We start from the raw sequence: 14848 nt of genomic DNA on the forward strand, positions 1-14848 counted from the left end.
TGAAAGTTTCTGGGTTAGATGGGACCCTGGTGCTTGTTTCACTGAGTGTTCTGCGTCTGAACCTGGAACTAAACACAGTTCAGGCCATCGATGCAGTCTCAGCGGCTCACAGCATCGCTGCATGAAAACTAAATTAGTGCTTAGAGCTTCTAAGATGTGTCTGTTGACAATCAGCATCTGCAAACCGAATACTACATGGGTGTTGGGTCGGTCAGTGTGTGTGTGTGTGTGTGTGAGCTGGTGTCCATGTGTTTGCTCAGAGGCAGATGGCAGTGCAGAGCCTGTTCCCACGGGTCGCTCACAGGAATGTCAGATTGCGATGAAGTCCGTCACAGATCCAGCCTCGGACAGACTGCAGTGCTAATGTGGCTCCGGTGCGCAGAAGTGTGAGCAGCTCATTACTGTGTGAATAATCAAATGGACCAAATCTGTACTGTGGGCTTTGCGACACTGTGGGGTGTGGAGGTGTTTCTGTGGTGTCACCTCAGAACGAAAAGACACACTTATCTTGGTGTTTTCCTTCACTCACACAGCAGCCATGACATCAAGATAAAGTCCGTGTAGCAGACCACTGCCCGTCATTACTGAGCTCTGATAATAATCTGGCACCATCATAGCTGGGAACGCTCTGCTCTCAACTGGTCTGAGCTCAGCTCGTTGTCACCAGGCACTCTGAATGGATGCTAATTGTAGGCTGGGCTGCTTGAGGCTCGGCTCAGGATGGAGATCAGGGGAGCTGCAGATTCTGCCTCCACTGAACTCTGCAGCAACAAGAGGAGGTGGGGCTTTGTCAAGGGACACCTGTGGGGTCAGCTGGGGGGTCAGCACACTTTCAGTGATTGTGAGAATGCATTCTGAAAAGATTAGACACACAGACTGAGAGACGGACTGTCTTGTTCAGACAAACAGACTTTAGTGCTCAGTCACGTGACTACAGTGGCTAATGTGCATCCATGATACTTTGTAACTGATCAGTGTGAGACTGTCTCTCTCTCTCTCTCTCTCTCTCACACACACACACACACACACACACACACACACACACACACACACACACACACACGGTGTGTTACTGCATTATAAGGACAGATTCGTAACTTTACTGTGCCCTGTCCTTATAATGATGATCTATAATGTGATCTAACGCAGCCGTGGTAAACACACTGGGTGTAACTGCTCGGCGTGTTGGCTCGTTGTTGTCCTCAAAGCCATAAGTTGGTGTTTTAGCCGCACGCGACAAAAGAGGTGGCATGCGCTGTCAATACAAGCGCGACCGTCAGTGTGCGACTGTGTTAACGGAGGCTGAGCCGAATGGATCGCGCTCCGGCCCATTGTTGTGACACACTTCTGCGGTGGGGGGACCGGGACCCTCCCCCCCGACCCGCACTCCTGTTGCTTAAAGGAGGCCATTCTGATTTAGGAGGAGGGAGGAGTGTTTGTGTGGAAAAGAGACGGGGCGGGCGCAGAGAGGGGCGCGAGAAGAAAGACTAGCGCGCGCACACATTGACTTTTCTCTCTCTCTCTCTCTCTCAGTCACACAGAGTGGGAGGGAGCTTCCTCAGCCACAGACACACACACTCAGAGCATATGTGGAAGTGTGACAGAGCGGTCTGCGAGGAGAGAGGCGCAGTTTGTGTGTGTTCGTCTCCCACGAAACGACTTTCTTTATTTCTTCATCTCTCTTTGTGTCTCGTGCAGTTTTCCCAGGACGAACATGTCGCACTAAGGACACTCGTGTTCTCCACTGCGTGATCTCCCCTCTGTGGAAGTCATCCCTCGGTGTGAGCGCAGAAGATGGGGGCAAAAAGGAGGCAAAGAAAAGCGACCGTTTGGTCCTCGGCTCCACTCCAGCTCGCGCTGCTGCTCGCGCTCGTGCACGGCGCCAGCGGGAAGACTCTGAAATACAAAGTTTACGAGGAGCAGAAAGTGGGCACAGTCATCGCGCGGCTGAAGGAGGACGTGTCCGCGGTTCTGCCAAAGTTACCCAGCTCCCTGAGCTTTCGCTTCCGCGTGATGCAGCTGGGCGGCACGCCGCTGCTGGCCGTGCGCGAGGACGACGGACAGATCAGCATCGGCACCAGGATCGACCGCGAGAAGCTCTGCGAGAAAAACTCCAACTGCTCCATTGAATTCGACGTGGTCACGCTGCCCACGGAGTACCTGCAGCTGTTCCACGTAGAGGTGGAAGTCCTGGACATCAACGACAACTCTCCGCACTTTGCTCGCGCCATCGTCCCCATTGAGATCTCCGAGAGCGCGTCAGTGGGGACGCGCATCCCGCTGGACGGCGCTGTGGATGCGGACGTAGGGGAGAACTCTCTGCACACGTACTCACTCACAGCCAACAACTTTTTTAAAATCGACGTGAGGACCCGGACAGACGGGGCCAAGTACGCAGAGCTGGTGGTGATGAGAGAACTGGACCGGGAGGTGCAGGCCAGTTACCAGTTGCAGCTAACGGCCTCGGATAACGGGGTGCCCCCCAAGTCTGGCTCCACTCTGCTCAAGATCAGTATTTCGGATTCCAACGACAACAGCCCGGCCTTTGACGAACAGGCTTATGCAATCAATCTGCTAGAAAACTCTCCCCTTGGGACTCTGATTATTGATTTAAACGCCACGGATCCTGACGAGGGCACTAATGGGAAAATAGTTTACTCTTTCAGCAGTCATGTCTCACCAAAGATCCTGGAGACCTTTAAGATCCACCCTGAAAACGGCCACATTACTCTGATTAAAAAGGTGGACTATGAAACCGGTGCTTCCTACGAGCTGGATGTTCAGGCTCAGGACTTGGGCCCTAATTCCATTCCTGGACTTTGCAAAATCGTGGTCAAAGTTGTGGATGTCAACGACAATAAACCAGAGATAAACATTAACCTGATGACACCTGGCAAAGAGGAGGTGGCCTACATTTCAGAGGGGGCCCCTGTGGACACGTTCATAGCTCTGGTGCGTGTTGATGACATTGATGGAGGGCTCAACGGGGAGGTGGTGTGCAGGCTGCACGGCCATGGCCACTTCAGGCTCCAGAAGACCCACGAGAAGAACTATATGATTCTCACTAATGTCTCACTGGACCGTGAGAAGAGGTCAGAGTACAGTTTGACGGTCATAGCTGAGGACAGGGGCTCCCCCAGCCTTTCCACCATCAAACACTTTACCGTCCAGGTTCTGGATGAAAATGACAATCCTCCGTGTTTTGAGAAGAGCCGCTACGAGGTCTTTAAGTCAGAGAACAACTCTCCTGGAGCCTACCTGATGACAGTGGTGGCCTCAGATCCAGATCTGGGCACCAACGGTCAGGTCACTTACACCATCATAGACACGGTGGTACAAGACAGCCCCATTTCCACCTACGTCACCATCGACCCCTCTAATGGTGCCATCTATGCACTGCGCAGCTTTGACCATGAGGATGTCAGCCGGATCGCCTTCACTGTTCAGGCACGTGATGGGGGAAACCCCGTGCAGTCGGCCAATGCCTCCATCCATCTGACTGTTTTGGATGAAAATGACAACCCGCCCATCATTCACTCCCCCTCACTCCGGAATCATACCGCTGAGCTTCCCGTGTGGAAGTATGCATCCCCGGGTCAGCTGATCACCGCCCTTAAAGTCACAGACCGTGATGCTGGTGCCAACGGAGAGGTGAGCTGCACCATCATCGGTGGCAATGAGGATGGGCTGTTTGTGATGGATGCCCGGCGCTGTGAGCTCAGAACCAATGCCAGTCTGGAGCAGGCTCCGCGGGACATAATGGAGATCAGGGTGGAAGTGCAGGACAGAGGCATCAGCCCGCTGTCCACAGGAGCCCTCCTCAGGCTCTCTGTGCAGGAGAACATGGACATTCTCCCCTCTCTGTATCCTACTGGCTCCACCCAGGCCTCACTGGATCTCTCCCTCATTGTCATCATTTCTCTGGGTGCAGTCTGTGCTCTGCTGCTCATCGTGATGCTGATGTTTGCGACGGCCCGCTGCAGCCGTGAGAAGAAAGACCCCAGACACAACTACAACTGTCGCGTGGCGGAGAACAGCTACCAGAACCACCCTAAGAAGCCCGCCAGGCAAATCCACAAGGCAGACATCACCCTGGTCCCGACCGTCAATGGAACTTTACCTGTGCGTGCACACCCGCGCTCCCCCTCCCCTTCCCCTACACCTGAGAGAGGCACGCTGGGGAGCAGGCAGAGCCATCATAGCCGCCAGTCACTGAACAGCCTCGTCACCATCTCCTCCAATCATGTGCAAGAGAACTTTGCTCTGGAGCTGGCCCACGCCACTCCTCCTGTAGAGGTGAGAGGTTTACTCATTTTCTTTAAATGTCCATGGGATTGATGTAAACCTGATTTACATGTAATACTTTGAAGTATTTATACTTACAGTACCTTTTCATTTGAAGCCGTGCACGTGGTTTGTCATGTACCGGGGTTACCTCCCGTGTTCTGTTCAGCTGTACGTGTCGTGTTTTTGTTGACCATCACAAAGTCATGCACTCCCTCAGCCCCCCCCCAAACATTGTCTTGTGGCCTTGCTTGTTGACTCCATTCATTTCCCCCTCTTCATTTTCCCTTTTATTTTGTCTTTTTTCCTTTCTTTTTGTTTTTTTTCTTGGCTTTGTAGCAAGTCTCACAGCTTCTGTCCATGCTTCATCAGGGCCAGTACCAGCCACGGCCAAGCTTCAGAGGCAACAAATACACCAGAAGCTACAGGTAACACATGCGTGAACGATGCTTTGTGTGCTGGCACACCTAGGCACACATGAGGAAGAGCCCTCTGAGCTCCTCCTTATGTCACAGTGCAACATTTCCACTGTTCTCAGCTCTGTTCTGGTCCAGTCGATTTTGGAGTTAAACTATATGCTCAATAACTTCACATCTGCATAATTTTATGTTAAAACCCTTCTGCAGAGCACTCTCAGTGAACCTTATTATTCATCAGTGTGGTGTCTTCATAAGCATGCTAATATTATTGGCAGTAATTCATGTATCAAATCTGCTTCTGGCTTTTTGCAGATATGCCCTGAATGAGATGGATAAGTTCAGTCTGAAGGACAGCGGACGGGGAGACAGTGAGGCCGGGGACAGCGACTACGAGCCCGGCAGGGAGTCCCCCATGGACAGGCTCCTCGGTGAGGGCTTTACTGAGATATATGCCCCTGATGGCCAGCACAGAGCACATGCAGGTACATCACAGTGCACTGCCCTCGGTAGATATGAAGCCAAGCTTCAGTCTTTATTTTGCTCAGCTTTATCCACCACTCTGATATTGTTCTTATAATAATTATACGTAGACTTGCTAAGAACTGTATCCATTAAACATGCAGATTCTTGGTTTGCTGATCTAACAGCTACAGGGATATTTATATTTTTGGTGATTTATCAGGTAATGGTGACAAGTGTTCCTGGAGGTTCACGCCAACAGCTCTAAACACAAACACTTTCAGCTTCTTTTCATATGAGATGATAAAATGTAGCAAATTATGGTAGCTGGCAGTCTGTGGCCTGCATGTTTGGTCGATTTATTTATTCAAATGAATTAAAGCAATACATCAATTTGGGAAATTCATTAGAGCATATGAGTCATCATTCACTGATGTTTCCATGGGTCACAAACTCTTTGAACGTGGCTCAAACTGGGCAACACCAGAGCTGCTTAACCTTTGCTTAGCAACCCCACCTAGAGGTCATCTGATGAGAACTGTGCTACACCCTCAATTCATTCTCTATACCACCGATACTAATAACATGCCATGTACTATATCAGTCCAGCCCTCGATGGTTGATGCTTTCTGGTTCCACTGACCACCGCCTAATTTCTCTCAACAAATCACATCATTTTTACTAAAATTTAATTAGCCAAGACCTGATTTGTGATTTAAGTGCTCATTTTCTTTCCTTTTAGGTCGTAAAGATATTAACCCTATTAAAGAGGTTTTCAAGTCAATTTTAAAAGAACGCTTGAGTTTCTCATACGTCACTGTAGTCATTTGTAGTCATGGTGTTCTCTGTGGACCACAGCTGAGAGGAACTTTACTGTGCTGGTTTGCATATTATGGGATTTTTGACTTTGCCCCCATTCTTTAGAGTGGAGTCGGAGATCCTTTAGATCATCCTTAAAAACTAAAATGAATTTTCCACTTTACCAAGACATGAGTCTATTTGTGGGATGCTGGGAATACTGTGGCCTATAGACAGCTGTAATATGGCCGGGATCCTTACTGATTTCTATCACTGATTCAGTTTAGGCTCAGACAGTCAGATATTATAATTCTGATCATTTATCAGTACATGTCCATATCTTTATCTTTCATGTCAGAGCTCGTTTTGGAGAAAGAAAAAACAATAAAAAAAAAACTGAAACTAAAAAAATAAGCTGCACATGTATTGACTTTGAAGGACTGTGAGTGACACTGTCATGAGGTTGTTGAGCCGTCATGTTGCTGGGCGGTCCCTCCTCTCTACAGCTGAGTTAACGAGGAAGAATGAGCACTTTGTAGTGACCATACTGACTGTGAAGTATTCTGCATGCTGGCATCACATGTGTGACAGGTTTGCATGCTAGTTGAGCAGGGTACACTCCGTCACATCCTGTAAAACTTTCACCGTGTCTTGGCTAACATCATACAGGCTACAAGCTTCTGCAGCATCTTTTATCACGCCATCCCTCTTCTCCCAGAGCTGCTGCTTCTTCCCGGCCAGCTTCCCACACAGCCATCACTTAATACCACATTTGAGCTACATCCCAATTAAAGTCGATTCAGACGGGCAGACAATCTCATCACTAACGCCTCCTCCTTCCCTCCCACCCCTTCTTTACAGCTTTGTAGAGGAGCTCCGCTCGTTAGGCGCTCTGCTTTTTCCCACCTTCAAACCTTCATTTCCAGCCATCCAAACCAAAGCTCTTATCTTGCTCTGATGAAACGGAGGCATTTAATTGCCACGAGGCGCAGAGTTGCTATGCAATCGGCTCAGAGTTGCGCTCATGATTAAACCCTGAAGAGCACAGTTACATCTCTAGGCTCACCTTTCTCCTTATGGATGCTTAGGCCACCTCCCACTCCCGGTCCACTGCAGCATAAAGTCAGCTCTCTGTTATTATGACTCAGTGTGGAAGCCTTAACCCCCGCCCCCTTGGATGTAACACAGAGCTTTGTTTCTTGCTTGTCTAGATGGAGAAGACAGGTTCTCTGTTTTTCACAGCTAATACACAGCTGTAGTACAGCGCCATCAGTAAAGCAGTACTTGCACATTTTACTCAATATTCACCTTTATTTAACACTTGTACTGCCTTTAAGCTCTTGTACATGAGTAACCCTGCTGGCTTACTTCTAATAGACCTCTGTGTAGCGCTGCTGATCAGCCTGATCACGTCTTTATATTTAGCACGAATACTGAGTAAACAGTGTCATTACATACAGGCAGGGAGACCTATTCAGGCACATGTAACAGTAATAGATTACTCCTCCAGGTTTAGATATCAGCCTGGGAACGTTCCTCAGGGGCCGATGACTGGAACTTTGTCTTAAATACAAAGGCATTAGTACAACGCAGTGTTTTCAAAGCTTGACTGGATGTCTCCTTTCCACTCTGACTCTTCTCCTTTGGTCTGTGCCTGCTTCACACAAAGCCAGAGTGCTCCTGTCGTAGGCGTCAGTCCGATCACCGACGTTCACTGATCGTGCGTCCTCCTCTTAGCAGGAATAGAAGCTGAATTGGTTTACTGATCAAATCCAGTCTCTGAAGTAAACACACAGCGAACCATGTTGTCCTCAGTCCTCTCTGAAAAGTAAATCCCAGTTAGTCAGGAGGCTCTCATTTAACCTCCCAGGACCTGCGTCCACATATGTGGACATCACATTTTAGGTTGTCTAGACCAAAATACTAAATTTTGCTCTACAAGAGCCTGATATCCAGTTAAAAGGACATTATACTGCCATGGTTCTGTTGAAATTTAAAACGAATGTCCTCATATGTGAATCTCATTTTTGTCAAAAACAAAATCAGGTAAAAAATTCTTTATTTTTACATTCATCAGCCCAAATAGCAAAGAGGAATTAAACGTGCATGGCATGAAAGCGTTTGGGTCTTAGGAGGTTAATGTTTGTTTGACGTGGATTTTTGTTCCTTTTCTGTTTTCACACACCAGTCGCTCGGGTTAAATCTTTCATTTTTAGCCTTTCATCAGCGAGGTAGCCAATCTGCTTCTGCCCCCGCACTGTTTTCATCCTTCCACTGCACCCAAATGCACTTTTCATCCGCTCTAAGATGTATTATAAATGTTCCTTTCATGTTAATGAGGGGATAATGAAGTCCCTCAACAGCGTCACTGAAAAGCACCGCAGTCCTTTAATGAAGGCTTTAAGTTGGCATATTTGATTTGTCTAATTTATTCTTCAGAGATTTTCTATTTGAAGATTTAATATTGAAAAGAGTGACTTGAAAGGGAAAAATGCAGGGCTTTTAAAGGAGGAGTTATTTTGAATGGGTAATAGGCATTGATTGGCCCGGCTGAATCGTCTCTCTGTGGTGAAGTCGTTGGACGATAGACGGCAGAGCTCCTGCAAAGAGCCTCTCAGACTAATTAGGGCAGATTTCCAGAGACAGCCAAGCATGAAAAGAAAGAAACACCTGAGGACGGGCAGGCAAATGTTAGCTGGATGGAGACTTCTTCATTTCTGCCTGTTTACAGTATAAAATATGGACATACACAGGACATTATGGGATGCTTTTGAAAGTAGTTTGAAGTCATTTTTTCCTATTATGTTTGAAATTGTAAATATCACCAGTAGGCCCGTAGGTATGCACTTATTTTCTTGTGCATTGTGTATATTCATACAGTCATGTGGAAGAGAATGTTTCTACAAGAATCTATGACCTCATTTATGGCAGCGGTCCCAAACCCCCGGGCCGTGGACCGGTACCGGGCCGTGAGTCGTTTGGTGTTAATTCAATAGCAGGTAGAGCCATCCTTAGTAGCAAGTCAGTTTGATTTACATAGCATCAAATGACAACAACAGTCACTTCAAAGCACTTTATCTCATAATGTAAAGACCCGACAATAATCCTGAGAAACCCACCTGTGAGCAAACATGAAGGCCACACCTTTTCAGTCTTCTAATAGATGGTAGCTTAACACACGGCTAAATGTTTTAGATGGTGGTCACATTCGCTGATGATCAGTTTGATGAACAGTGAAAGAGAGAGGCTCTCCCACCAGTTCTGTGGAGAACCTTTTCAGTGTCCTGAGTGTACTATCAGGATTGAAACAAACCCATGTTCTGTGAGTTTTACTTTCCTGTTTAGGTTTTAGTAAAAGGTTTATCTTTAAATGACTCAAAACACAAGCAGGTTTAGTTTTGTATAGAGTGACCATATGGCTGCAGCTCACTCATGATTACTCATGCTTCTGTCTTCTCTGCAGCCATGAGGCTTTGCACAGACGAGTGCCGCGTTCTGGGTCACTCTGATCAGTGTTGGATGCCACCCCTGGCCTCCCCAGCCTCCTCTGACTACCGCAGCAATCTCTACATCCCCGGGGAAGAAGCCCGCCAAGCCAGTGACGTGTCTCAAGAAAAGACCCCGCAGCCCTGCACTGATACCGGCTCCGCCCGGAACCAGAGCTTCTCCACCTTTGGCAAGGACCTCGTTGGGGAGGACGGTGAAGACGAAGGGGGAGAAGGTGCCGGCAGCAACGAGGCCGCAGACGAAGACCTGTGTGGGACCACGTCTTTGCTTTCAGAGATGAGCAGCGTGTTTCAGAGGTTAATACCCCAGGGCCTGGACTCATATGTCCAGGTCAGTGAAAACCAGAAGGGGACTAGCCTGAGTGGGATGGGCGTGCCGATGACTGGATCTTTAGATCGCAGGAGGGGTCATTTGCCCGGCAAGCCCAGCCCCTCTGTACACCAACAGGGAGTGGCAGCCTGGGCTGCTAACACTCACTTCCAGAACCCAGGTAGCAGCATAGGCCCATCTGGCCACCACCAGGGCGGTAGCTACCACACGCTGAAACCAAGCACCAAGCTCAGCTCACAGAGCAGCAGCCACAAGGGCTCACAGGCGCCCAAAAACAGCCCCCAGAACAAGCCCCACAGCAGCCCTCTGCTTACAGCGCTGGTCAGCCCCACGCTGGTGCAGCCTCCCCCGGTGCCGGTGTCGGCGCCGCTCCCTGGGCCTTCCTCCAAGTGGCTGCCAGCCATGGAGGAGATCCCAGAGAACTACGAGGAGGACGATTTTGACTCGGTGCTCGGTCACCTTCAGGGCAAACGTAGCGATAGCCGGCATGAATTGGTGGACGCCAGTGATTTGGTGGCTGAGATCAACAAACTGTTACAGGATGTTCGGCAGAGCTAGACTTCCTGTTTATTCCCCGCCCCCTCAGTGCAGAATGAAGGTGAGGGTGTGTTGGTGGCAAAAAAGACCGAAAAGGAAATAACAAAGAAAAAAACAAGACCTGCAAGTGTCGTTAAAGTTGTGTTTCAGTTTTAATAATTGTGTTTTGTGAATGCTAAATATCCAAAAAAAAGGTACACAATGTGACTGTATTTATCTTTGTATTTTGAAAATACATTTGTATACTTATATTTATAAAAAATGTATATAATTGTAATCAGAAGTCTATTTTTATATTTTAAATGCATGTTGAGTACACGTTGAATCAAGACTTTGACATGCGATTGACATTCGACATATTTAAATGGCTCTTTTGTATTGTGATTATTTTTTATTTGTCACTATAATATGTATTCATTAATATAATACTGAGTTAATAGACACTTGTGTTTGTGGATTATTGGTGCAGGGGATTGAAAAACAAATAAAATAATGCACAAACCCGACCGAGGTGTCTGGGTCACATTTTCTGTTGCACAGCAGGAATTTTTAGAGCTCCGCTTTCTTCCCAGGAAGATGAGGATGAGCGGAAATGGAACGGCTGCAGTCGACTGGATCAACCAAACATGCTGATAGAAAACAATGAAATCCACTTTACTGTCATTCTTTTCAATATGAGACGTATTTCAGACTAGATTTGATTTGCTGTAAACGTCCTTCTGTCAGGATTATTTATCAGTGCAGATGACGACCCGGGTGATCTGCAAACAACCCTTGTACACAACATATTCATTTTCCTTTACATGACAACACAACCTCTAATATATAGAGTACTGTTCAATAATTTAATCTTACCTGTGTTATATTTGAAACAGACTTCTGTGGGGTCCATGTGGATGCTGAGGTCACGTGAGTTGTGTCAAACATTTAGCTGTATTACCACCATCTGCTTGGTTCAAGACTTTGTACACACCACACGTTAGCTACAGCTATAATTCACCCTCCAAATTCTATTTGCAATCCTTTCTTCTTTCATTCTTTAACCAAACAATGCTGACCCATCAATCGAATGGCAGTACAAATCAGCATGCTTAATTGTTTAAATGAATACATTTTTTCTTATCTATGTACAGTCACGTCAAGGTGCTTTATACTGTAAACATCCTACAACCTTAGAGTGACACTTCAGCAATCAAACAACAAGTAGTTGGCAACAGAAGGAAGGAAAAACTCCCTGAGCAGAACCAGACTCTGGGAGGGGTGAACATCTCACCCTGGTTGGGGGTGAGGAGAGGAAGAGAGGACAGACATGCTGTGGAAGAGAGGCAGAGATTATTAATAACCCACGATTAAATTCAGAGAGGTCTGTTAACACATAGTGAGCAAAGAAGAAACATTTGTATGCTGACTTCTACTGATGGTGCCTAAGGGAAGCATGTATAATTTAAACAGAACTGGTCCTAGCACTGAACCCTGTGGAACTCCATAATTAACCTCAGTGTGTGAAGAGGACTCTCCATTTACATGCACAAACTAGAGTCTATTAGATAGATATGATACAAACCACTGCAGCGCAGTACCTGTAATACCTACAGCATGTTCTAATCGCTCTAATAGGATATTATGGTCGACAGTATCGAACGCTGCACTGAGGTCTAGCAGGACAAGCACAGAGATGAGTCCACTGTCAGAGGCCATAAGAAGATCATTTGTAACCTTCACTAAAGCTGTTTCTGTGCTGTGATGAGCTCTGAAACCTGACTGAAACTCTTCAAATAAACCTCTGCAGATGATCTGTTAGCTGATTATAGTAGAGAGTAGTTTTTTTTTTGTTTTTTTTTGCGCCTGTCCCGTTTGGCTCTTTTGCATCAGAATTGTTGTCTAAAGGCAAAGAAAGATGCCCAACGGATTTACTTTACCAAATTGACCATCCCAGCCTTGCCGTAATGGTCCATTTGATTCACCTTTTATTGTTTATTTTATTTTCACTTACTGAATACGGGACAGACTTGACTGGGGGAAAGAAGGGGAGAAAGAAAGAGGGAAAGAGAAACAGCTGAGAAGAGGGACGGGGGAGAAGGGCAAAATACAAAAACCAACAGAACGGGCAGAGAAAAAAAAGAAAGAAAAAAAATGCATATATCAATCACCTGGATCACCTGCTGAGAAAGAAAAAAGAAAACAAGCAGAAGAGAACAAGAGTAATAGAATAAACAACATCACAATGATATATGGGAATATGACAGTAAATACTAAATATTAAACATTATTGTGCAGCACATAAGATCAACAGAACACAGTGTGCTTTGAGGTAGGAGCCAAAAAGGGTGTAGTTTGTGGGTGTGATCACCCGTGTGTACACCTGTGAGCATGGACGCGCTTGTTTTTAAAAGGTTCCTTCATGTAATGATCTGCTAGAGGGTGTGGGGGGGCCACAGCCCCGTCCTCCAGGGCATGAAGCAGGTGTGGAGGAGATCAAAACTCCAGACATCCAGAGGCCCCCAGAACACAAGAGACCAAGGAAGACCAACAGAGGGGCAGCCGCGCCACTGTCCCAGAAAGAGCTGAGGAGAGTCCCAGATGAGGGCTCACTCAGCAGCCACGGAGCAGAAGCCAGGGGGGGTTGCAGTGACGCGCCCGTGAGCTCCGCCGGCCGCCAGCCGTGCCTGAGTGACCGAGCCCCAGGCCGAGAGGCCGGGGGCTCCCCACCTCCGAAGTGGCCCGAGCGAGCCCCAGGCTCCAGGCCCCGATAAGCGGCCGCCAAGGAGTGAGCCGGTGTGTACCTGGACGCCCATCCCCGGACACAAAGAACCACCAACGCACCGATGTCTGAGGGAGTTACTGAGGGTGTTACCCTTTTCCCTGCGGTGGGGGGAGGCAGACCGCCCCGACTCCACAGCAGCAGGGAGGCCCCACACTCCAGACCGCAGTCGGACGGCCAACTCCTCCTCCTAGCCCCCCCGCTCCAGCAGGTCGCAGAGAATGGGGGTGAGAGAAGACTCCAAGTAGAGAGTAGTTTTATAGCAGCTAAGACCGCTGGGTCTAGAGATGGCTTTATAAGTAACAGTTTAACTGCAGTCTAAAAGGGATGCTGACTTTTTGTCACCCTGGTGCTGACGAGAAACTAGGATTGTTGTTTCATCTGTCCATGCTTTCGTAGTTATAACACGGAGTCCTCTCTGATTGGTTCCCTTCTTTTAACCCTCTCAGGCTCAAATTAAACTTTTTGTTGCTAATGCACAACCAAGTCCTGCAGTGGTAGCCTACTTCTGAGTAAAAAAACCTCATAAAATATGTATGTGGGGTAATCAGGTTGTTAGTCTGTCACTTGTCTGATGAGCCAGCTAGTTGTGCTCTGTATGCTAGGTTGGTTATTTTGAGTTTGTTTCATGTGTCAAGTTCATAACTTCAGTTTATAGGCAGCAGATTTGTTGGCAGACTTCAGAACTAACTCATTTTTACTCTTCCTCGTTCAGCTTTTGTGTAACCTTGACTTGTCTGAGTAAAACCAAGCAGACCTCTACTTTTCTTTTAATTCTTGCCCTTATCTCTGAACTATAGCACTCCACTCCTTACCCAAGTTTTTGTGTTTCAAACATTTTCTTAAAAAATGTTATGTTAATAAAGCTAACAGCCGGTCTTCATGAGGACACAGCATCAGAAACGCTGGTATGTATGTATGTATCTCACCTCTGCAGTGGAGCGTCGTCAAATACCAGCAGAACAAATGCACACGCAGCAGTGCATTATCATTTTATTAGTATGGATTATGGAGTATTTCAGGTACTAGTTAGCAATTATTTTTTGCTCACATGACATCAACATCAGCTGATAATCAGTGAAAGAATGAGCTTCAGTCTTAGTGATTAGAAAAATCATACACAACATGTCAGCACAGTGACAAAGCACACATTCTAAAGGCTCTGAACACAGAGAATACACTGAAAATGGATTTCATGAAGGGTAAAGCCACCTGCTCTCCTCAGTTACTGATCCTAGCATCAGGAAACTTCGCTTTTTATTATTCATATTAGAAGCATTTCTGCTAATAAAATGTCTGGAAGCATTTAGGATTAATTTAGTCTGAGCTCAGAGAAACAGAGAAGCCCGTCTGTCATCAGTCTCAGAGCCACTCGAGTTCACAACAAAAAGAGACCGAGCTTAGATGTGGTGGCAGGCAGAAATGTGCTGGAGACGCACGTGGAACTAGGTGCTGCTAAAACCCCCAAATGGTTGAATTTTCATGGGGGGGGTAGATTACAGACACCTCCCTCCCCTCTGCCTTGACAACTAGACAATGGGTGACACCTAGAGGTTCACCGTGTGCACTGTAGGCTCCAGCTCTTACCACATTACTGCAGCTAACCACAGCAGTAATGAGCCCTGATATGGAAGGCAACCACACAGAGCCCCCTGGAGGAGAAATGGCCACACTGCAGCTTTTACAGCATGTATCTGTAAGGAAAACCAGGTTGCAGCCCAACACAGCATCAGAACATAAAAAAGGAAAACAT

General features: G+C 47.2%; 1 protein-coding gene across 3 annotated transcripts; it reads left to right on the forward strand.

The window, feature by feature from the left end:
• Window positions 1-1521: 1521 nt before the first annotated feature.
• On the forward strand, window positions 1522-10840 carry pcdh18b (protocadherin 18b). Of its 3 annotated transcripts, none has more exons than XM_026181914.2 (4): window positions 1522-4296; window positions 4624-4712; window positions 5016-5185; window positions 9424-10840. In XM_026181914.2, exons 1-4 carry the CDS (start codon window positions 1795-1797, stop codon window positions 10353-10355), a joined length of 3693 nt encoding a protein of 1230 aa, XP_026037699.1. In that variant the 5' UTR covers window positions 1522-1794; the 3' UTR covers window positions 10356-10840. The 3 variants fall into 3 exon arrangements, with proteins under 3 accessions (XP_026037699.1, XP_026037715.1, XP_026037706.1); XM_026181930.2 differs by having other exon boundaries at window positions 5016-5131; XM_026181921.2 differs by having other exon boundaries at window positions 4657-4712.
• The last annotated feature ends 4008 nt before the right edge of the window (window positions 10841-14848 follow it).

Source organism: Astatotilapia calliptera, chromosome 2 (genome assembly GCF_964374335.1).
Source record: "Astatotilapia calliptera chromosome 2, fAstCal68.1, whole genome shotgun sequence".
Lineage (NCBI taxonomy): Eukaryota > Metazoa > Chordata > Actinopteri > Cichliformes > Cichlidae > Astatotilapia > Astatotilapia calliptera.